The 25,412-nt window shown below is 43.5% G+C and overlaps 1 protein-coding gene across 3 annotated transcripts in view; it reads right to left on the reverse strand.

Moving 5' to 3' along the window:
• MORC2 (MORC family CW-type zinc finger 2) overlaps positions 1–25,412 on the reverse strand; it is a 152,218-nt gene that overhangs the window by 39,866 nt on the left and 86,940 nt on the right. For all 3 annotated transcript variants that reach the window (XM_077461181.1, XM_077461182.1, XM_077461180.1), the window contains exons 12-16: positions 21,792–21,874; positions 12,114–12,199; positions 9,063–9,206; positions 5,143–5,297; positions 275–403 (exon numbers count right to left, since the gene is read on the reverse strand). In XM_077461181.1, coding sequence (XP_077317307.1) covers positions 275–403; positions 5,143–5,297; positions 9,063–9,206; positions 12,114–12,199; positions 21,792–21,874 — 597 coding nt within the window. The remainder of the gene's footprint in view (positions 1–274; positions 404–5,142; positions 5,298–9,062; positions 9,207–12,113; positions 12,200–21,791; positions 21,875–25,412) is intronic.

Raw genomic sequence — 25,412 nt, forward strand, 5'->3', positions numbered from 1 at the left:
TTTCAGGAAAATTTTTTGTTTGGTAAATAACTATGGCAGAAATATTATTGGCACCTATTGGTGTTAGGCAGAAACCTGCAAATTCTGCAACATGTCATCCACAGAAGACTATGCCCAATGTACAATTTGCTGTTATTGCAAAGATTTATAGAAATGTTAGAAAATGCAAAAAGGCAGAAGTACTTTATGTAAAGTAGGTTGTATTACAATAACATATTTTTACTAATAATTCCTTGCTACCAACATAAAACACATTTCATAAAGTGCTCCTTACCACACTGAATAGTGGTTGGGATCTCCATTGCTCGTCTTCTTTTATACCTCAACTCTGACGATGGAGGTTGTTTCCATTTTGCCGATATATAACCAAACTCATCCCAGAACTTTGCAATTCCTTTCTCAGCTATGGGATGAAGAAAATAAAATCACAAAGTTGTCTTAAAAATGTATGCATTTGCACTAGAAAACAGATCAATAACTTGTATGAATGAAAACAAAGGACATAGGATTTCAGTTGCCCGTTCAAAAACTGGCCAAATCAGTGTGGAAAGTTAAACACAATCTCATTTCAGGGATACCACAGATTCTTCTAAAGGATTCTACAATTGTGATTCAACTTGGAGGCACGGTTAAAGAATTATAAGCCCATCTCAAATGATCCAGTAATAACAGTTTAAAAATTACAGGGTCCCAAAGGGTTAATCTCAAATATTTCTTCCCACCTAGCCCAGAGACCACTCACTAACACATTTCATTCCTTACTGGGGCATAATCATTAAGGTCTATAGTTACACCATAGTAGGGCAAAATTAGAGGTCTGTGGGTAGAGTGTCTGTGCTGTATAAAGTTGGAAGTGGTGTGCAGCTCCAGAATTGTGTTGTGGTATGTGGCACAGACCCGCGAGAAATGGGCCCTTGTGGCTGGAGAGGAGACTGGTGTCCTTGCGAGTGGCTTTCCTTGTTTTTCAATGTCCCTATTCCCACTTGAGCCGCGTACACACGGGCGGACTGTATGGCCTACTTAGTCCGTCGAAACACATTTCAGCGGACAGTCCGCTCGTGTGTGGGCTTCAGCGGACTTTTTCAGCGTGCAGTCTGGCGTACTAAGTATTTCGGAATTTCCGTAATACTGTCCGTCATACTTTGGTTTCAGCGGACAATCCGCTCGTCAGTAGGCTAGTTCAACGGACTAAGAATGGCGCATGCTCAGAAAGGATTTACACGGCGGAAGGTTGCATTGCTGTGTATTCGACGTCCTATTTCTAGTCCCGTCGTACGTGCTGTACACGTCATCGCGCAAGCTTTCGACGGACTGTTTGTGCATCCGTGTGTGGTCAAGTCCGTTCATTCGAAAGTAGGACGGACTGTCCGTCGGATTGTATGAAAGACTAAGTAGGCCATACAATCCGCCCGTGTGTACGCGGCTTTGCACACAAATTGGTAAAATCCAACTGGCTGTTCAGACTAAAATGACAAATGGTAATGCCAACTATGCCTATGGAGGAATAGGATAATATCTGCTGGGCACATACAGTATGCTGGTTTCATCTGTGGTCAATAATTAACAATGCTACTGTGTATAATCACCTTGAAAAGGCTAGGTGCTTCCACTCTGTTAATAGACAATATATGATGTATGTAGCCAATAATAAGCAGATTCATTTATACATCATTCACAAAGCCTACCTATACCCAGTTTGCTTGCATAAAATGGATCACATAGCGACCTCTAACTACACATCAGTGCTGCCTCATCAGCGAACATCAGTGAAGGAGGAGAAAAATAAAAAATAAACTCACCGGTTTTCAAAATTGTATAATTATGAAAATTTATATTTTTTGCAAAACTTTTGTTGTTTTTTTCGTTTATTTGGCAAAAAATAAAATACCACCAAAAGAAAGCTCTATTGGTGTAAAAAAATTATATGGGTACAGTTTTGCATGAGCTCGCAATTGAAGTGTGGTAGCGCTGAAAGCTGAAATTTGCGTGGCAGGAAGGGGGTGAACGTGCCCAGTAGGCAAGTGGTTAAAACGGGCTACTGCAGGAGGCACAGTGGGAAAGGAAAGGCCCACTTCTCAAACCACTACTCAAGCAAGCAGAAATCTTCCAACATATAGTGGGGGGGTAGTTTGCCAATATTAGCCCAGACCCATAAATGGTGTCAGAGACTAGTGGGTGCACTGGGAAAATATAATCTGCCATGCATAGAGGAGAAATGGTCTCTAATGCCCTGTAAACACGATAGGATTTTTTTCCGACAGATGTTGGCTCAAACTTGTCTTGCATACACACAGTCACACAAAGTTGGTCGGAAATTCTGAACGTCAAGAACGTGGTGACATACAACACGTATGATGAGCCGAGAAAAATTAAAGTTCAATAGCCAGTGCTGCTCTTCTGCTCGATTCAGAGCATGCGTGGCACTTTGCATATCAGAATTGTGTACACACGATTGGAATTTCCAACAACGGATTTTTTGGTCGGAAAATTTGAGAACCAGATCTCAAATTTTGCGTGACAAATTCCTATGGAAAATGGATCTTGTGTTCTGACAGCAGGACTCCCCACTGTCAAAATACTCTGACCTGGAAGTGTCTTGGATAGCTGAAATTGTTGAGCGAGTAAAATTTTCCAAGAAAACCAGTCAACAGAAGTTGATCATTAGATCAACATCTGTCAAGCGGTAGCAGCCATTGATAGAGGAAGATTCAACTAGTCCCTGTTGAAGTGGCCAAATTTCAGTCCATCTATGGTCAGCTTAAGGCTGGGAGCAATGGCAGCAGCCTGTGATTCCTCAGGTACAATATAATCGGTGAAGAATGAGACTATGACATTCGTCAGACAAAGATAATGTAGAGGCTTCTTATATTCCCTCTTCCATCAGCAAATGTTATAGGAAGTGGGGCCATGCACCCCTCCTAGGTTTTGCCCCAAGTGTCTGCTATTCCAAGTGTAGTCCATCTCTCATTACAGGCTGCTAGCATCATTCCTTGTATGTTCCATTAGACACTCCTGGCTGCTAGCATTACTCCAGGTATGCTCTGTCTGTCCCTCCAACCTGCTGGAACCATTCCTAGTATGTCCCATTAGACGCTTATGGTCACTAGCATTACTCTTGGCAGGCTGTTGCTCCTGACATTACTTTGGGTATGTTCCATCTCTTGTTCCTGGCCACTGGCATCATTTCTGGTACATTCCATCAGAGGCTCCTGGCCGCTAATATTAATCCAGGTGCACGCCATCTGTTGCTCTTGGATTTTGAATCATTACCAGTACATTCCATCAGATGCTCCTGGCTACTAGTATTACTCCCAAAGTATGCTTTGCTCCTGGCATGTCTCCTGGTAAACTCCATCAGATTACCACTGGTTTGGTTTCTGGCACTCAGTTTGCCACAGGCTGCCCACTTTGTGCCTTGGCATGCCCCCCGTTTTCAAACTCTGCATCCTCAAATCCTTGCAGATATAATCCTTGTCAGATTCTCGACTATCTAACTAGTGGTTTGACTGTTTCCGCCAATGATCCTAATGCATCTGCTAGTATCTAGGGAAAAGACTGGGAGGCGGTTAATTAACACCACTCATCACTTAAATCAGACATACATGGATTGAAATTAGGCCGGTTCAGCAGGAACTGGCCCAATTTCGATCCATGCATTGGCAGGATGTTTTTACACAATCAGCCTGTTGTAAAATTCTCTTCAGTGACGCCGGCGGTGCTGAGAAGTTTATTCTGATGGTGGAGAAGTCTCCCTACTGTCAGGAAAAAATAAAGTGCAGCGGGAAGGATTCTAGCATCCATCTCAAGTGTGGATGGGGGAATCAAGTCATTCTCTTTCATTTACCTGCTAGTTGAACAAAAAAGTGTGGAGTTGCACTTATGGCCACAGTCAGTAATCAGGGATGCAAGTTATCCCATAAATTTCTGCTTCACTGTGGTGAAATCCTCCCAGGAGAGAATCAAAGAGGAAGCCACCACTGATGGAGCTAAGGAATATTCTCCAAGGCGTAAAACTGGGTCAACATTCCAGGCTGCTGTGTCAGCCCCTCCAGTGGGTGCCCTGCAGGCACAGAAGCAGTTAGTGGTTGATCATGAGCTGGAAGGACCGGTTAGAGTGCTACTCATATGCCTGGGATTCAGCATGTTGCACTGCAAGGCAGAGACAATGTAGCTCACGGTACAAGGTTAAGCCTTAGTTATTCACAAACCAGCTGCTAATAACAGGAGAGAGTCGGATGGTGAGAGATGACTAGGTCACTGTTGACAAACAGCAAAGACCAACCATGAAAGTTCCCCATGCCACTTCTGATAAAGAGAAGTTGTGGGAAGACGTTACCTTATGCTGAATGGCAGGAACAAGAGCACAGAGCTAAGTGTGTCATTGCACATTTGTGCAGCATGAACCCTTTTCACAGTAAGCCGAAAGAAAACAGGGATCATAAGGGTGCCCAACAGTCCTAAGGAAGGTAGCTCACAATGCATGGTCTGCTGACCTACTCACAAAGTGAGTCCTCAGAAACTGGGTAACACCAGAGACTGTACACCACAACTATGAACCTGGAAAGCACTCCACAGCAAACACAATATACTCAGACCTGGAAAGTGGCATAATACAAAGCACACTCCCACAATCGTCCAATCCAGCAGGGTCTAGGGAATGGCCTCCAAAGCTAGTGCTGAGGGTACACTGGTCTGAATAGCTGTGTATAGAAACACCCTCAAGCAGGAGGAGGAAAATGCTGATTGAAGAAAAGGAATTAAACTTGAAAAAATGGCTAGCAGGAATAGTTCAACTTCTCTCAGTAGTGTCTCCTAGGACACTAGCACAAAATCTAAGGTATGTTGGGAATGGGAAAGGTATACCAAGTTAGTCACTGTTTTTTTGGTTGCAAGTGTCCAGACCCTACTGTAGGCTACAGTACAACTCAAATGTCTAGGAATCCTGTGTCCGTCAATGATTGATAAGGAACGACAGAGTGTTATACTTTTTCTGCACTATGAAAAGAAAAATACTTTTACATTTAAAATGACAAAAAAAAAAAAAAAAAGACAGATAAATAATCAACCTTTAGCTTGAGTTCACCAAAATGTCTAGAAATAACATTCAGTAATTCTTTACCTCAGTATTTGTAAACAACTCACCGATGCCAATGTCTTTCCAATATTGTGCCAAGTGCTCCCCCATAGCTTTCAAAAGGTGTTTGTACTCTTTTGCATCTGCAAAGTCCTGTTTGTTGTGTGTAGGTTCCAGAACAAGATAGGGGACATCGACTACTCCCACTACACCTCCACAGGCCCTAGAAAGGAATGTGCCATAACAAAGAAAATACAATAAATACGCTGTTCTCAGCTATCTTTTTTTATTGTTCGACTTCTACAAAATGTACAGTGAGGTTATATTATGTATTTTCTGTTGTGTATTGGCAACAAATTGTTAACTGAAGTTACTTAGACTTACCAACAAGACTACAACTAACTGCAAACAAGTATTATGTAGCAGGTAAGATAATTTAAAAAAAACATTGAAACGTTCTAAAAGGAATATATTGGCAGTTAAAAGGCACACATAATACCCCTGCTCACATAAGGGTTAAAGAGCCAAGATGTCGGTTTTAGCAATACTCCAAACTTTCTGCCATTTCATAATGCATGTTTTCACTATAAATTGATTTAGATGCTCCAGGAAATGAACAATTTACAAATACACGATCAATACTGTGTACAATTGTACATAGTATACAAAGCCTTGAAAAAGTATCCATTCCCCTTGAAATTTTCCATATTTTGTTAGGCTACAACCAAAAATGTAAATCTATTTCATTGGGATTTTATGTGATAGACCAGTACAAAGAGGCACATAATTGTGACGTGGAGGGAAAAATTATACAATTTTTTTTACAAATAAATAAGTGAAAAGTGTCAATACTTTGTGTAACCACCTTTCGCTGCAATTACAGCTGCAAGTCTTTTTTGGGGATGTCCAGCTTTGCACATCTAAAAAGAGTGAAAAGTTTTCCTATTCTTCCTTGCAAAATAGCTCAAGCTCTGTCAGATTGGGTGGAGAGTGCCTGAACAGCAAATTTCAAGTCTTGCCACAGATTCTCCATTGGATTTAGGTCTGGGCTTTGATTGTACCATGCCAACACATGAATTTACTTTGATCTAAAGCATTCCATTGTAGCTCTGCCTGTATGTTTAGGGTCATTGTTCTGCTGAAAGATGAACCTCCACCCCAGTCTCAAGTCTTTTGCAGACTAACAGGTTTTCTTCTAAGATTGCCCTGTATTTGGCTCCATCCATCTTCCCATAAACTTTGACCAGCTTCCCTGTCCCTGCTGAAGAAAAGCATCCCTGCAACATGATGCCACCACCATGTTTCACAGTGGGGATAGTGTGTTCACGGTGATGTGCAGTGTTAGTGTTCCGCCACACATAGCGTTTTGCTTTTAGGCCAAAAAGTTCAATTTTGGTCTCGTCTGATGAGAGCACCCGCAAACCGCAAAGGGGACTTCTCATGGCTTTCTTTCGACAATGGCTTTCTTCTTGCCACTCTTCCATAAAGGCCAGATTAGTGGAGTGCACGACTAATAGTTGTCTTGTGGACAGATTCTCCCACCTGAGCTGTGGATCTCTGCAGTTCCTCCAGAGTTACCATGGGCCTCTTGGATTAATGCTCTCTTTGCCCGACCCTGTCAGTTTAGGTGGACGGCCATGTCTTGGTAGGTTTGCAGTTGTGCCATACTCTTTCCATTTTCAGATGATAAATTGAACAGCTTTGTGAGAGGTTTAAAACTTGTGACAATTTTTATAACCTAACCCTGCTTTAAACTTCTTCACAACTTTATCCATGACCTGTCTGGTGTGTTCCTAAGCCTTCATGATGCTGCTTGTTCACCAAGGTTCTCTAACAAACCTATGAGGGGTTCAAAGAAGCTGTATTTATTCTGAGATTAAATTACACACGTGGACTCTATTTACTAATTAGGTGACTTCTGAAGGCAATTGGTTCCACTATATTTGAGTTAGGGGCATCAGAGTACAGGGGCTGAAGAAAATCACACGCCATAATATTTTTTAATGAAAAAAGACAAAAGAAAATGGAGTACCCCACGCTTGAACAAAAAATAGTGAAATAGTAAAATAGTGAAATATAAGCTGCTCCCCTCAAGTGCAGAAACGGTCTTTCTGAAGTGTGGGTTGTAAATAAGGGGGCGCTATTAAAATAAACCTTAAATGAGGCAAATAAAGTGTTAGTGCTTACTGATACCACAGGTATCTCATAAATCAATACATAATCCAATGTACATTAAATACAATCAATTCAAAAAGTGTTCATATACCAGTAGATGAAAAGCATAAAACTGAAGTGAGTGAAGCCTGTGCCCCGCCACCACTTGGAAATATTGCACAAACACGTCACCCAGTGGATTATGGTAAGTAGCCTACTCACCAACTCACCATGACCCCTTTATGGAAAAAGACAGGTCAGGTGAGGCTTTGGCAGGTTTGAGGAGCTGCCGACCTTGATGGAGAAATAGTGCTTAGGTGCACCAGGAATAATGTTTCAATCCACGATTGCTCGGGAAAAAATAGAGAGAACAGGACCATGGCATAATATCCTTTTATTTAAAAAATTGGCATAAAAAACAAAACGGCCAAATGGCCTCTTACTTTAAAAGTGCCTTGCCTCGGCACTAGAGGGAATGAGCCTGTCAGGCCAGACAGGTTAGAAGTTAGCCGTGATGCTTCCGCTGCTTGAATTGGCGTGCGTTCCACCCCCTGGACCTTGGAAACCGGAAGTTCGGAACAAACGATGTGACCAGGATGCGGCTCGACGTACGTTTCGTCGTAGTGACGCTTCCTGATGATTTGTTTATTTTAAAAGCGCCCCCTTATTTACAACCCATATATTTTTTTAGATTTTGAAAACCATTTATACATTTTCCTTCCACTTCACAATTATGTGCCACTTTGTGCTGGTCCATCACATAAAATCCCAATAAAATACATTTATGGTTTTGGTTGCAACATGACAAAAAGGAGGAAAATGTCTAGGGGTATGAATAATTTTTCGAGGCACTGTATAAAGTAACCACCATAAACCACTTACTGAGCTAGGCTGAGACTTCAGAATTCACCTGTACAGCCACCTTCTGGGGAATCTGAGATTGCAGACTGAGCAGAATAGCTGTTATTTATTACTGTTTGGCTAAATTTACTGAGGGGGGATTGAATAAAGCTGATCCGGCACTTTTTTGCCATTAATCCCTCTGGCTAATATATTGCACCAAATTCATGAAGTATTTGTGACACTTCTGATTCTGGAACAAATTCATGTATGTGCACTTGTGGTGCAATGAATTCACCAAATTAAACATAACATACAGTTTTAACCTACGAAGGTGGAGCCAATTAAGACTCTTTTAGGGTCAGTTCACACCACATGCAGTCCAGTGCGTTTTTTTCTGCATCAAAAACACATAGAAAGTAGGTTATATGGTTTTCAAAGGCATAGTTGACACCAGTAGAACATGCTGCATTTTTCCTGCAATGGAATAATGTAAAAAGCATCAAAAACTCAGGGGAATGAACCTAAACGCACCAAAAATGCACTGGAACACACATGTTCTTATTTAAGGTTAAGAAAAGGGGGGGGGGTGCACTGGACTGCATCAAAAACACGCCAAAAATGCACTGGAGCGCATCAAACAGGTGCATGCAAAAAAAGCATCTGGAGCGAATCCGGACTGCGTTTCTATGGTGTGAACTGGCCCTTAGCGTACTAAACTGGCACATGCAGATTTTGCAAAAGTGTTGTCGTATGTGATTTAAAAGTGGCACAGTGTGCCCCAAGTTCAAGTTCTAGACAGGTACATACATTTGGTGCATGCTGCACCACTTTCAGAACACAAGACAGTTTTGCAAAATCTGTCCGTGCCAGTCTTTATGAATTTCAGGAACTGTTGTCTGTTAGAGACCTGCAGCCTTGTAAATTAACCCAAAGCTGTGGTAATTCAAAAGTGTACTTTGTTTTCAAATGAAAAAAACTGGTTGGTACTTACATTCCTATCTCTGAAAGCTGGGGGCCAACTTTCTCATACATTTTAATTAAGCGGCTGCAGTTGTACACAAACATGCCATCCAGTTCCCGCTCTTCGATATTCACACCAAATATAAAGTTTAGCTCCTTTGGTTCTTTTAGGGCCCTACAGGACGAAATATAAAAAAATATATCAACTATCCAACCTAACAATGTCCTAACTGAATCCAGGTGCTATTCTTAATTTCTATTAAATATCAGAATATACATTGGATCACTAGCGTGCAACACCAAAATATGGGCTTGTATTTTCCACATTGAGACAACAGGGGAAAAAAAAAAGAAAATTATTCCATAATTCTGTGATCAAAAAGTTAAGAATTGCTGCAGTACTATGCAAAGCCAATAAAAGCAGCACCTTCCTTGGCATCTTTGTAGAAGGAATCAAATACTTATTAACCACTTGACCTCCCCTGGGCATTTTTTTTTGTTATACGGCACTGCGTTAAACTGACAATTGCACGTGCGACAATGTACCAAAATAAAATATATGCCCTTTTTTCCCCACAAATAGAGCTTTCTTTTGGTGGTATTTGATTACCTCTGGCGGTTTTACATTTTCTGCACTATAAAAAAAAAAAACACACACACACACACAAGAAAAAAAAATGAAGGGTCTACAATTGTTATCATGGGTGTATTTTAAATGATAGACAGAATATCAGTTAAAAATCCAGAAACAACACATGATACAAATGTTATAAATTGAGTCGCAGTTCAGTGAGTAAAATACGTTTTTGATCCCCTACCAACCAACAATTAAGGCTCCCACAGACTGGCTACAGTATTATCTCATGAGGTACAGAAATTAGTCCTGTCAATTTAAGAAGATGATCCTACCGTGTTTCTTTTTATCCCCAAAAGCCCCACTATGTCTTACTTTCGGGGTATGTCTTATATTGGAAAAAAATCCCAGCATGCAGAGCTGCACTGCGCTACAGAAGAGGACTACAAGTCCCAGCAAGCAAGGCTGCACTGCATTACAGAGGACTACAAGTCCCAGCATGCAAGGCTGCACTGTACTACAGAGGAGGCCTACAAGTCCCAGCATGCAAGGCTGCACTATGGAGGACTACAAGTCCAAGCATACAAAGCTGCTATGCTCAGAAGAGGAGAACTGTAAGCCCACACAGACCGGTATGTTGGGACTTGTAGTCCTCCTCAGCTGCATCTTGCGGTTACATAATAAGAGCTGCAGAGAATCTCTTCACAACCCCCCTCCCCCTCCCCCTCCTTGGTCTCTCTCTGTATGACCAGCACTGACCTGTACCGGGAGGACACAGAGCCAGTGACACCTGTCGGCAGTGATCCGGGACCTGGCGCAATAATCCCCTTCTCTGTGGTTGCGTCGCGCCGTTCTGATCAGTCTCGGGCAGCGGCTGTCACTCACAGCCGAGCAGAGTGAAGCCACCTCCCCCTCCTCTTGTATGGCTACACAGTGCTGTGTATGGAGGAGGAGGAGGGGGAGAGGCGGCTTCAGTGAAGCCGCCTCCCCCTTCTCCTTCATGGACAGCACTGTGTAGCCATACAAGAGGAGGGGGGAGGCGGCTTCACTCTGCTCGGCTGTGAGTGACAGCCGCTGCCCGAGACTGATCAGAACGGCGCTGTCTCTTCAGTCGGAGGGGGAGGGCGCTGGCCTGGCACCCCCCCCCCAGGGTGTGGCACCCGGTGCGGCCCGCACCCCCCGCCCCACACTTAGTACGCCACTGGAGGCGGCAATACCCCCGTGTTTCCCCGAAAGTAAGACATATGTCTTACTTTCGGGGTACGGCTTATATTAGCCGACCCCTCTGAAACTCCCGATACGTCTTACAATCGGGGGTGTCTTACTATCGGGGAAACACGGTAACTAAAACTCGTTATGCGTATAAAGAAAAAAAAGGGGGGGGGGGGGGAGACACTTGTCCACAGAATCGCCTTCTTCTATTCAAACCCACCATCCAAAAAGCTGTCAAAGGACATCAGGGGCAAGATTGTAGACATGTACAGGGCTGGAATGGGCTATAAGACCATGAGCAAGAAGCTTGGGGAGACAACTGTTGGAAGTGATTACTTGCAAATGGAAGAAATACAAAATAAACATCAATCGCCCCTGGTCTGGAGCTCTATGCAAGACTTTGCCTCATGGGGTAAGGATGATCATGAGAAGAGTGAGGGATCAGTCCAGAACTGCATGGCAGGAGTTTGTGAATGATCTCAAGGCAGTTGGGACCACACCAAACAAACCACTGGTAACACAATATGCTGCTATAGATTGAAATCCTTCAGCGCCCGCAAGGCACATGTACAGGCCCATCTGAAGTTGGCCAACGAACATCTAAATTATTCAGAGAAGGATTGGGCGAAAATGCTGTGGTCAGATGAGACCAAAATTGATATTCTGTCTCTAACGTTAAGTCACTTCCGCCCAATGCTCTTAAAGGGGAAATTCAATTTTTTTATTATTGCATTTTAGTGTAAATATGAGCTCGCATTTAAGAGGCCATGCCATGCTTTTTTTCTATTACAAGGGATGTTTACATTTTTTTAACCGTCGCCTATGGAGATTAAGGGTAAAAGTTTGTTGCCATTCCGCGAGCGGCCGCAATTTTGAAGCGTGAAATGTTAGGCATCAATTTATTCAGCGGATTATCTTTCACGACATTAAAAATAAAATATAAAAATTTAGCTAACTTTACTGTTGTCTTATTTTTTCCAAAAAAGTGCATTTGTAAGACTGCTGCGTAAATACGGTGTGACAAAGTATTGCAACAACCACCATTTTATTCTCTAGGGTGTCTGAATATATTATATATATATATATATACACATATATACATATACATATACACACACACATACACACACACACATATATATATTTTATACATTTTAAACTTGTTCTGATTTCTGCAACAATTAAAAATTTCTCGTAAAAAAATCATATTCATTTAATAACAGTCAATTACGCATGAGTTATTATTTGGACCATATTCAAAAAAACATCAAAAATTATCCTATTTTCTATAATTACCTTTGCTTGGCTTCCTTAATTCGTTTTTTGACATCTGCCTCCCGCCGGATTGTAATTGCGGCATTCTGCACTTGCCTTAGAGAAGCCTGGACAGGAGAAAAAGATATAGACCTGGAGGTTTAACAATTATTAGCAACAGAAGGCTTACAACAATACCTACAGATGTATCATCATAGACAATTTAAAACCACTGTGTTACTGTGCAAGTCTGTTAAAAGTAGTACTATTGGCAAAACTTTTTTTTATTTTTTATTGGCTAGAGCAAGGGAGGGTTACAACCCTTGTCAGTTTATTTTTTGCCATCTGTGTCCCATTAGGGAGATTTCCCTTCACTTCCTTTCCCACATTGAAAACAGGATATATTTCGCCTTCATCAGGGGTATGATTTGCCTGAAGGAGAAATATACTTTCACTCCGAAACGCATTGGTGCAAGAACTACTAGCCCATTATTGGTATTATGTTTTGGTGACAACACTGAAAAAGCTGTTCTAACATACTGTTTATGTGCTTTTTATATACACGTTTTGTAATTTTGTATCAAATAAATATTTTTCTTTCATTATAACGTCTGTGCCTTAAAAGTCCACCACCAGGGCATTTGTTCTTGTTCTATGTAACAATTTGGATGTGGCACAATTATATGCTCAGCAACAACCAAATTATTTTTTCATTTTTGATTACTGTAAAAATGTCACTAGCAGGGAAGGGGTTAACACTAGGGGAAATCAAGGGGTTAACTGTTCCCTAGTGTGTTCTAATTGAAGGGGGGAGGGGACTGTGTAGGGGGAGATGACAGATCACTGTTCATACTCTGTTTACACACACAGATCCCAGTTCTCCGTGTGTCAGCAGTGATCACGGGAGCCCGGCAGTGATCTTGACCGACGGGCACTCACATCGGCTCTGGGGGAGAGCAGCATTTCGTTTCGGCCTAAACTGAGGGGGGGGGGAGGGGAGAAGAAGTTATTTTATATATTTTTGGGGGATATTTAATATAGCAAAAAGTAATGCCTTTTTTTCCAAAATTGTTGCTCTTTTTGTTTATAGCGCAAAAAATAAAAACTGCAGAAGTGATCAAATATCACCAAAAGAAAGCTCTATTTGTGGGGGAAAAAAAGACATCAATTTTGTTTGGGAGCCACGGCTGCCCAATTTTCAGTTAAAGCGTCACAGTGCCGAATCGCAAAAAGTGCTCTGGTCAGGAAAGGGGTAAATCTTCCAGGGCTGAAGTAGTTAAACATTGGTAAAGTGCTGCTAAAACGAGCAGCGCTTTACTGCGAATGCACAGGCGGCCCCAGTGTAAAAGGATCTTTCTGTTTTCATATCCTATTGGACAGATACCAGGAAGACATGGAATGTTCTACAGAAGAAAGGTTGAGGCAGAGCCTGCTCTAAAATAAAGGAAAAGGCTTTTTTCTTATCTAGAACAGAGGTCCATTAATGGTATACTGGGAAGCTTGAATTTGTGTAAAAAAATTAGGATTTTTAATACAGCTTACCTGTAAAATCCTTTTCTTAGCATACATCACGGGGCACAGAGCAGCCATAATTACTATGTGGGATATAAGCCACCTTCAGGTGATGGACACTGGCACACCCTAAACAGGAAGTTGCCTCCCAATACAACCCCTCCCACCACTGGGAGTACCTCCGTTTTTGTAGCAAAGCAATACCCGTGTATACCAGAAAGAAGGGAGGGACCTCTGTTTTCCCAGTGATGTACTCCAAGAAAGGATTTTTAATACAGCTTACCTGTAAAATCCTATTTACTTTATCGTGCATTACGGGACACGGAGCATGCCATAGTAATTACTATGTGGGATGTCCCAAAGCAATGCCATCTGAGGGGAGGGCGACACAGATAAAAAGCAGGCCTCCTTCAGACCCGAGGACCTATACTGCTGCCCGCAGTACACTGCATCCAAAAGCGGCACTCATGCCCTCTCACATCCACCTGATAGAATCTGGTGAACGTATGGACCGACGACCAAGTTGCAGCCCTGCAAATCTGAGTCATGGTGGCTTGGCGATGCACTGCACAAGAAGCACTTATTGCTCTGGTGGAATGTGCTCTAATTTTAAAAGGTGGAACCCTCCTTTTCAAACCATAAGCCTGGATAATAATTTGCCAAATCCACTTAAAAATAGTAGACTTTGATGCTGCCTGCCCCTTCCTGGGGCCTTTTGGCAGCACAAACAAAACATCAGTTTTCCGTATCTGAGATGTCGCTTTCAGATAGACTGACTGCTCACTACATCAAGCAAGTGCAATGATTTTTCCTCCGCAGAACTAGGTTCTAGAAAAAAAATGAAGGCAGGGTCACATCTTGGTTCAGATGAAACCCGACACTACCTTAGGCAGAAAGGACAGGTGAGGACGCAAAACTACCTTGTCCCTCTGAAAAAATATGGCTCTTTACAAGAAAAAGCAGCCAATGCTGATAGTCTTCTAGAAGAAATAGCAACCAGAAAAAACATCTTCCCTGTCAAAAGGGCCAACGGAATATGGCGTGTGGCGGCACAGTGGTGTAGTGGTTAGCACTCTCACCTAGCAGTAAGAAGGGTCGCTGGTTCGACTCCCAACCACACTACCAGCCTGGAGTTTGCATGTTCTCCCTGTGCCTGCGTGGGTTTCCTCCGGGTACTCCGGTTTCCTCCCACACTCCAAAGACATGCAGGTAGGTTAATTGACTTCAGTCTAAAATTGACCCTAGTATATGAATGGGGACCTTGGATTGTGGGCTCCTTGAGGGTAGGGACCGATGTGAGTGTGCAATGTACAGGGATAGGGACAACTGAAGACACTCACTCAGGTTGAACTGGATGGACTGGTGTCTTTATTCAACCTTACTATGCAACTATGTATTGGCACAAAAGGCTGTTTTTGTAACACCGACGAAACTAATTTCAAATCCCATGGGCACAAGGGCGATCTAACTGGCGGATTTATATGCATTACCTCTTGTATGAAGGCCCGGATTAGGGAATGCGAAGCAATCTGTCTTTTAAACAATCTGATAAGGCCGAGATCTGACCCTTGATAGTACTCAAGGCCAGCTTAATTTCTACTCCCAACTGTAGAAAGGCAAGAATTCTACCTATGACATACTTCTGAGGATGCCATCTCTTGGATTCACACCAAGAGGCATTTGTCCTCCATTAATCAGGGTAGTTACCACTGGACCTGAAAGCCCCCGACTCTTTAGAATGTGGGCTTAAATAGCCAAACCATTAAATTTAGCACTTGTAAGGTAGAATGGAACACTGGTCCCTGCGAGAGCAGGTCTGGACACCGTGGAAGAGACCATGGGTCCCCTACTGTCATCTTTAAGATCTCTGCAGATACAAACTGCAGATAGGCAAGGTGCATTCTTCTCTGCCCAAGCCAGAATATGGTTCACCTCCCTCTGGGCTGCATGAATTCTGGTGTCCCCTTGGTGATTGATGTAGGCCACTGCCGTGGCTTTGTCGGATTGAATCCTGACGGAACAATCCCGCAACCTGGACGTCCAAGCCCTCAGAGCCAGACATGCCGCCCGAATCTCTAGGATGTTGATGGGCAAGGTCTTCTCGGATTCAGACCACTTCCCTTGGACCGTAGCCTCCATTAGGACTGCTCCCCAGCCTGACAGGCTGGCATCCGTCGTTACAATCTTCCAAGTAACTTGCATGAAGGATTTCCCCTTTTGTAAATTCTCGGTTACCAACCACCAACTGAGGCTCTGGCGCACTCTTGGGGCCAGATACATTGGCAAGTCCAAGACTTGGACTTTCTTCCAGGCCAACAGGATACTGTTTTGCAACAGTCTTGAGTGAAATTGGGCATAGGGAACTGCTTTTAATGAAGACACCATCTTCCCTAACAACCTCATGGAGAGGAGAATGGAAGGGTTCTTTCTCGCCTTGACCACCTGGACCAGCTCCCTTATAGTGCTGACCTTTGACTGGGGCAAAAACACTTTTCTGGGCTGTATCTATGACCAGACTCCAGCCTCTTTACTGGATGCAAGGCTGATTTCTCTAGGTTGAGAATGCAACCCAGGTGTTCCAGATACTGATCGACTGATCTACCAGCAGTAGGTCGCCCAGTTATGCCATTACTGCTATAACCCGGGCCCTTAGCTTTTAAAGAAGCGGAGCTAGAATTTTCGTAAACAACTGGGGTGCAGTAGCCAGCCCGAAGGACAGGGCCACAAATTGGAAGTGGCGGTCCTGTACTGTGAGCCACAAGAATTTTTGATGAGCGGGGATAATGGGCACATGCAAATATGCCTGCTTGAGGTCTATTGACGCTAGAAGCTCTCTCCCCCTTAGGGTGGAGACCACTGACCTGATTGACTCCATGCAACTTAGGAACTGGTTTAGGTCCTTGAGGTCTAGAATGGGTCCGACATCTCCATTCAGTTTTGGTACCGTGAAGAGATTTGAATAAAAAAGCCCATGCCCTTTTCCGTGGGAATCTCTAGGATTACACCCTGAGACATCAATCGGTCTAGCACCAGAAACAAAGCTTTTCTTTTGCTTAGATCTTTAGGATTGTTTGTAGCTTGTAGCCTAGAGATACAACAGACGACCCATCTGTCCTGGCTCTTACCGACAAGCTTCTGAAAACCACAGAAGCCTTCATAAGGAGGCCTTGGGGCTCTGCTTTGTAGGCTTTTGCCCCCAGGGCTACTTTTGCCCTTGGGTTTGGCCTTGAGGTTTAACTCTTGAACCTGACGGCGGAGGCCTTCACGACTGCCTGGATGCGGTCGCCCCTGGTCCTGGAGAGGACACACGTTTAAAAGAAGGAAGCCTACTTCTCCTTTAACTGGTAAAAGAAGTGGGTTCTGATATCTCCATTCAGTTTTCGTACTGTGAAGAGATTTGAATCCTATACCCTGCACTTCTGTCGTGGGAATCTCTATGATTACACCCCGAGACATCAAATCGGTCTAGTGCCAGAAACAAAGATTTGCTTTTCCTTTGATCTTTGGGAAGGTTTGGTTTCAGAAAACGGGACGGTGGAAACTCTCAAAACTCAAGCTTGTATCCTAGAGATACTACGGAGATGACCCATCTGTCCTAGATCTCTTCCCGCCAAGCCTCTAAAAACTGCAGAAGCCATCTCCCCACCCGATCTAGTGGGTGCGCCCCTTAAGGAGGCCTTTGGACTATGCTTTGTAGGCTTTTGCCCCTGGGTTTAGCCTTGAAGTTTACACTTCTTGAACCGGACGGCGCATGGCATCGCGACTGCCAGGAGGCTGTCACCCCTGATCCTGGAGAGGATGCACGTTTAAGGAAAGGATGCCTACCTTCCCTTTTAACTGGTAAAAGGGTACTTTTGCCACTTCAAATCTTCTGGCTGTATTTGTCCAAATCATCCCCGAACAGTCGCTCCCCATGAACGGGGAACCCAGCCCACCCATCGATTCAGCTAACCAGTGCTTTAGTCACAGACTTCTAGCGGCATCCACTACTGCCACACCCCATTTTTTGGTGAATTTTTCCTCCATAGGATAAAGCAAAGAAAACTTTTTAGGAGGAAGAAAATGCGTATCTGGGCTCTCCCAATCAGCATATAAAAGCCACTCCGATAATGGGTGAAGTGGAAAGGAATGCAAGGCCTGTGGGGGTTTTAGAGAACCCAAAGAGGGAACCAAAGTTTTGTCCGCCTCAGCTGAGGGCTACTTATAAGCTGAACTAACCATCTCTAAGATTGCACTTGCAATTTTTGGGATTGCGAGGCTGAGAAAAGGATCTTTCGAGACTGACCCTTCAGAGAAAAAAAAAATATCTTCAGCCTGTCCCTCTTCTCGGCCCCCTGATAGTGATTCATCATCAGCTCACTGCTGTTCTTCTGCTTGAGGGTCCGGGATGGGATAAGGGGACCCAACACACTTTCTGGCACTCTGGAAAGAAGTTGCATTTAAAGCAGCTAACCTCTCTTCTAAACCAAAGCGGAAGAAAAAAAAAAAAAAAACGCCCTCAGTGACATATACAGGGGATGAGATGTTGGGAGAAGCAGCAATGCCTGATAGTGCCAACGGCTCATCCTGGCCACACACACACACACACACACATACATACACATATACATATACATATATATATATATATATATATACACACACACACACACACACACCTCAAATTTTACACTTGTCTACTCGCATTTTGCGAGTGGAAAATGAGGGCTTGCAAGCTGGGCTGCCTGCCTGCGAGAGCACTGCCAGCAGGGTTGATCGGGAGCCGTTCTCCCAACGATCGCCTCGGGGAGGAAGAGGAGAGCCACGGGATAGCACGCTGTTACCGGCGCTTACATTATTAAAACGAAAGCTGTGATGTTCCCTGCTCTGATCGAGCCGGCGGCTCTCCTCTCTTCCCCTCTGTGATTGGCGGTGCTCGTGGCGCCCCCCCCCCCCCCCCCCGGCAGCCCTTCACGCCAGCCCTCAAAAGTCACTCGCAAAATACAAGTGCGATTTTTGAGGGCCGATTTAATGGTCATTTCATGAGATAATTTATGAGGGCATGTCTCGGAGCAGAATTAGGGGCGGGGCAGGGAGGGATTGAGTGAGACACTGGTGGCGAGTAACCTTTGAGGCCTGGCTAGCCGGCACCGCATAGAACACAGGCGATCCTTCCCTCCTTTCTTCCTGGAGGCTGAGATGGAGAAGCAAGCTGATCCTCTCAAGAGTGTCATCACAGGGAAGCAGGGCAAGTAAACACCAGGTATGTTTTTATATTTTCACACCCTCTATTGGCAAAAGACAGGCAAGAAAATATCTACTCAAACAGGAAGAAATCCATAAGTGAACTATATGTGTTCCTTAGGACCTTTTACCACTTACCTTTTCCACTGCAGGATACTGCTCGAGACCAGACAGACCCAATCTTCACCCGTCATGGCGGGCCAAGTCATGACAGACCTTCAGGGACTGGGTCCCCACCTACGGGGTCCTCCTCCATGGACCTGTATAACACCCTGCCAGAAAACTTTAGGTATTCAGGTGAAAGATCAAAAAAGTGCTGGATCCCAGGATCCAGCTCTGAAAGGAGAAGCATTACAGGCATAACCTCGTTCTCCTTCCACGAGGCCTGGGTACCATCCACCTTGGTCTCTTCGTGGCACCCTGAATGAATCCGGTTGCATAGCTCCTTTACCCGGTAAGGCTCCTATAGCGGAGCTTTCTTTAGCACTTCTTTAACCGTGACCAACACAGACACTGGCAAAAAAACGGAGATACTCCCTGTATGGGAGTGGTTATATAGAGGGGGACTTCCTGTCTTGGGTGTGCCAGTGTCCATCAGCTGAAGGTGGCCTATAACCCACATAATAATTACTATGGCTGCTCTGTGTCCCGTGATGTACGATAAAGAAAAGTGAAAATATCTTTAATTGTCATATGGTTAAAGTAGGACGATTTTCAAGCTCTGTACAGCTGTTTACACGAAAACAGTAAAAGCAGAAAAAAAACGTTATTTATTTATTTTTTTTAAGAAGAAATCATCAGATCAAAAACTACTACTCACTACCAAACCAATAAGTAGATGGAGAGCGGATAGTTGATAACTTCACTCTTATAATTTGGCCCTTAATCTCTGAGCATTCTACTTGAGAGTAATTACTAATCTATGTTGGCCAAAGCAGAAGGAACAACAAATTCTAGTGATTGGAAGAAAATACCCACAACCTGATGTGGTGAAGGATAGAATAGGGTCCCTAAAAGGAACCAAGAAAGACCAGCCAGTCTAAGTGGGAAGGCACAAGAGCTCCAGGTCTGGCCAGACAACTAATCTTCCAAAGTGAGATTTATCAGAAAAAACACTGAATCGGCTAGAACGTAATAGCCTAAAGATACTTGTTTAGAGACTCCTAGAGACACAGGTTTTCAAACGAGGTGGATGGTGGACTCTCCCCTCACCAGGAGGTTGTATTTTGTCAGCAGGGACTGCCTGCTGTCAGAATACACGGACCAGTGCAGCAGTCACTGATCAAATGAAAATTGTACAGCATGTCCATTTGAAAACCGAACTGTCCAATTGAACGATCGGCTTCTGCTGAACAGAGAAGGCTACACAGAAGTCGAAATTCAGTCAGTCGCCCGCTGAATGGGCTAAATTTTGAACTGTGTGTACCCAGTTAAAGTCTACCAGAGAATTCAGATTTAAAACCCACAAAGTAGTCACAACTAAACAGGGGGTGCAACAAAATAACCTCAGCCAGTCCCTAGCTCTAGAATGAGAAGATGGAACCAGATAGTGATCAGGATAAAGCTGAAAACCCTTTTTGTCCCTGATTCTAGCCATAAATCTAGCAATGCTCCATATGCCTGTATTCCTGTACTAATAAGGGGCTATTTAGTACAGGAATATTTGTTGGAATGGAGGCAAAACAACAAAATTGCCCAAAACCTATAGTAGGTTACGAATCAGTCAAGAAATGTGTTTTCAGAAATAGTGTCAAGCACTGAGGTAATGGAATGGTTCTACATTTAAATCTCTCTGCAGGTAACTTTTACCATTAGAGCCCAGTTCTGTACCCAAAAGTGTTCACAGGTCATCCATTTAGGGCTGGTTCACACCAGATGCAGTCCAGTGCGTTTTTTATTCTGCATCAAAAACAAATGGACAGTGAATACACCAGTGATCAAAAATGCACTGGAACGCACATGTCCTTAACGGAGATTAAGAAAAAAAAAAAATGGAGGGGAAAACAACACACTGGAACATACAAAAAAAAAAAAATGGGCATGCAAAAACGCATCCAGAAATTGTGGCGTAAACTGGCCCATGGCGTTAACTGTGGACAATAGCCCAAAAATTATTGTTTTCACTCTGGCATGCACAGCAGTACCTACTATGTGTAACATAACTGACGATTTAGTAGCTATTCACACCCTCTGCACAAGTTTACATTTATGCCTGTACCTGGGGGCAGGGGGCTTTAAAAACATTTTGTCACAGTTTAAAAACAGAAACCGTATGGGACTCTGCCCACACAGCAGTATAGTTAATTCACAGAGATATGTGAATAAATGAGAGAGGCAGATGGCTTGTAGTTCTCAATCAACTGCAAGGGTGCTCTCTTTCTGCACTTAACTGTCTGCCCGTACAGGAGGTATGGGCAGACAGCTGTACTGAGTGTCTGCAGGAGTCTGAAATTGCACCTGCGATCTGCTGATCAAGGGTGCAATGCTCTGCAGGTTTCTTAGAAAAAAATAAAATGAATAAATGCATAAATGAATAAATGTCACCTTTGAAGGAGTGTGGAATCATTTTCACCTGAAAGCCGACAATCTGCTTGACAGATGATTAAAAAAACAAAACAAAAACACATCTATAGATGTATGTAAACATAAAGAGACTTACTGTACATCATACGCTATATACGTACGCTTACATCTACAGATGTAAGCATAAATATAGGGGTAGATTTTCTAAAACTAATGCACTCAGAATCTGATGCATCTGTACAGAATAACCAATCAGCTTCTAACCTCAGTTTGTTCAATTAAGCTTTGGCAATAAAACCTAAAACGGATTGGTTTCTACTCAGTTACATCAGAGTTTGCACTCTCCAGCTTTAGTAAATAACCCCCATAGTGTGTAGAAAAACCCATGCTGCCACTGAAGTAAGCCTTACATCGATGGCAGCCAAAGGGTTAAAAATATCTCAACAATGCTCTATGCCTTACCCTTGATTCCCGAGACAAGTCATCTCCGAGTCGAGACTCCATGGCTCGTGCTTTGCTTTCTGCTTCCCGTGCCTTTTCCTCCGCTAAAAACAAAATGAAAGTTTAGCAGATTTTACCTACAATTTAACCTCTATTCCAAAACTATTTTGAATGCATGACAAAAAAAAAAAATGTATATGGTTGTTGCAGAACTAATTAAGCAAAAATACTCACTGCGCAGTTAACCACTAAGGGCTTGTTTACACTTGCTTCACAATGTGGCATTCGACATGTTTTTTTTAAGCACCCCTCACTAAATAAAATGCTTACCTTACTAAAGCAAAGCAAATGCAACCGTGTGAGCAGGACTGTTCACATTATTGCATTTGCTTTAAAAATTATACCCCATGTCTTGGTGCTTCAAAGTGTCTCCAAAACCTCCATAAAAGTCGATCACAAAGCTGTAGCATTGTGAGGGGCATTTATTCAGAGTTCGCTTTGTTTTGGAGGTATGAGATATCCCAAGATGCACTGGGAAAACAAGCAGCGAACTGGAAAGACATCAGTAGCCACTCCTGGTTTAAAATTATATATATATATTATATATTCTAGAAGTGTCTGGTACAGACTTCACATCCATGTGCGGGAGCGGGATGGCAAGCAGGGTACGGACCCGAGCAACTAGTAGACAGCACATGTGGTTCGCAATAGCAAAAAGTGTGCGGGTTCCGGAGAGAGGACTGAGCAGCAGAGGATCAGCAGAGCTGGGGGTCAGAACATGAGAAACTAGTAGATGTCACACATGGCAAGCAGCATAGGAGCAATATAGCAGGTGAGCAGGGACTAGAGAGAAATTACTGAGTGGCGGAGAATCAGCAGAGCTGAGGGCCAGGGTGGGAGAAACTAGAAGATGTCACACATGTTATGCAGCATGGGAGCAATATAACAAGAGGTGAGTGGGGACTGGAGAGAGGGGAGAATCAGGAAATCAGAGGATCAGCAGAGTTGGAAGTTATTAATGAGCTAGGGATCAACAAGGCTGAAGGTTACTACTGGGCAGGGATCAACAAAACAGGGAGTACTACTGAGTGAGGCATCAGGATAGCTGGGGGTACTACTGAACCAGTGATCTGCTGAACAAGGACACCAATGAGCTGAGCATCTGCTGAACAGGGGTACTAATGAGCTGGTGGTTTTACTTAGTTAGGGGGTTCTACTAAGAACCTTTAAAACAAATAGAAAATCCACACACAGGGCATTTGCCAAGCTTCATTAAAGTGATTGTAAGGGTTTGTTTTTTTAAACAAACATATCATACTTACCTCCACTGTGCAGCTTGTTTTGCACAGAGTGGCCCTGAATCTCGTCTTCTGGGATCCCCCGGTGGCTCTACCCCACATTAGATAACCCCCTAGGAGAAGCACTCTACCAAGGGGGTTACCTTGCGGAAGATCTCCAGAGTCCAGCATTCGGCGTCCATAGCCACCAAATGTATGACTCTGCCTCGCCCCCCGGCGTCATTGTATTTAATTGACGGCAGCAGGAGACAATGGCTGTGCTGCCATCTATCCAATCAACAGCCGAAAACCCCCGGGTAGAGAGACTAGCATGCCCCCATCGAGTCAAGTTGCAGGGCTCAGGTAAGTAAAAAGCGGGGGAAGGCTGGGGGGCCAGTCACTGGCAGGTGTTTTTTCACCTTAATGCATAGGATGTTTTACAACCCCTTTAAAGCTTCAAAAAAGCTTGTAGAAGCAGTAGGCCCTTTAATGTGTGTTAAAGTTGAAATGTAAATGAGCCCTTATTGTATAAAATAGGATTTTTTATAACCGCTTAACTGTAAAATCCTTTTCTTGGAAGCACATCACGGGACCATAGTCATTACTATGTGGGTTATACGCAACCTTCAGGTGATGGACACTGGCATAATCAAAGACAGGAAGTCCTCCTCTATATAACTCCTCCCATACAGGGAGTTGTTTCATTTTTGTAGCAAAGCAATATATAAATATCCCAAAAAAGAAGTGAGGGACCTCTGTGTCCCATGATGTACTTCCAAGAAAAGTATTTTATAGGCAGGCTGTTATAAAAATCCTATTTTCTTTATCGTACATCATGGGACACAGAGCACCATAGTCATTACTATATGGCATGTCCCAAAGCAATATCAACTGAGGGGAGGGAGACATAAAAATAAAGCAGACCGCTATCAGCTGTGAGGACCTATACTGCTGGCTGCAGCACACTGCGCCCAAAGGCGGAATCCTCTTGCTGACCTACATCCACCTGGTAGAATTTCATGAATGTATGTACTGATGACCATGTTGCGGCCTTGCAAACCTGAGCCATGGAAGTATTTACTGCCCTGATAGAGTGCGCTCTAGGATGAAAAGGTGGGATTTTCCCCTTCAAATCATAAGCCTGAAAAACGACTTTAAGAATGTATCTCGAAATGGTCGATTTTGGCGCTGACTGCCCTCTCCTGGGGCCTTCTGGCAGCACAAACCATCAGTTTTCCGCAACTGAGCGGTTGCTTCTAGATAAAGATTAACCGCTCTCACTACATCAAGAGAATGTAATAATTCTTCTGCAGAACTGGGTTCTGGAAAAAATGGTAGGGAAACATCCTGGTTCATATGAAAACTGGATATTACCTTAGGCAAAAATGATGGACGAGGATGTAACACCACCTTATCCTTATGAATAACTAAGTATGGCTCTTTACAGGAGAAAGCAGCCAACACCAAAACTTTTCTTACAGAAGTTACTGCAACCAAAAAACAGAATTTTTAAAACAGCTTACCTGTAAAATCCTTTTCATAGATGTACATCAGGGGACACAGAGCCATAGTAGTTACTATGTGGGTTATAGGGCCACTAATAGGTGATGGACACTGGCACGCCCTAAGGCCAAGAAGTGCCCGCCCTATATAACCCCTGCCACTACTGGGAGTCCTCAGTTTTGTAGCCAAGCAATACAAGTGTATACCAAGAAGGGAGGGACCTCTGTGTCCCCTGATGTACAGCAAAGAAAAGGATTTTACAGGTAAGACGTTTTAAAAAAAAATATATGATTTTTGTACGCATCCTAAAATCCTTTTCTCTGTAATTCACCGACCGACACAGCTCCTCTCTAACTAAATGGGTTGTTAGCACTCTCACTGGAGATACTAGGCAAGTTGTAATACTACACTTCAGAACTTTTAGTTCCGCCCATGGGGCGGTCCCTAGAGGCACAACCCCACAGCCTGCTCAGGCAGAACTCAGTACGTCAACAATCAGTAAAACGTAAAGAGAAAAGGAGGGGTGGGTGCTGTGTCCGTCTGTGAATTACAGAGAAAAGGATTTTACGGTGAGTACCAAAATCCTATTTTCTCTTATATTCACCGACAGACACAGCTCCTCTCTGTAACTAAATGGGACGTCCCCAAGCAGTGCCAAACGAGGGGTGGGAAAAAAAGCATTAAAACTTCATCCACCATGGCAAGTGGGAACTAGTGAAACTAAACACACAAAAAAACAGCAGTGTGTGGAAAAACACCACCACATAAATCGGTATCCTCAACAGGAGTGATCCCCAAGACCGCAACCATCTGGGGAAGTAATGCAACAGTGTATTAACACAACAGTACTGCGTTTTTATTG

This window comes from Lithobates pipiens, unplaced genomic scaffold (genome assembly GCF_037356315.1).
Source record: "Lithobates pipiens isolate NorthernLeopardFrog02 unplaced genomic scaffold, aLitPip1_a1.2 Scaffold_3, whole genome shotgun sequence".
In the NCBI taxonomy this organism is placed as follows: Eukaryota; Metazoa; Chordata; class Amphibia; order Anura; family Ranidae; genus Lithobates; species Lithobates pipiens.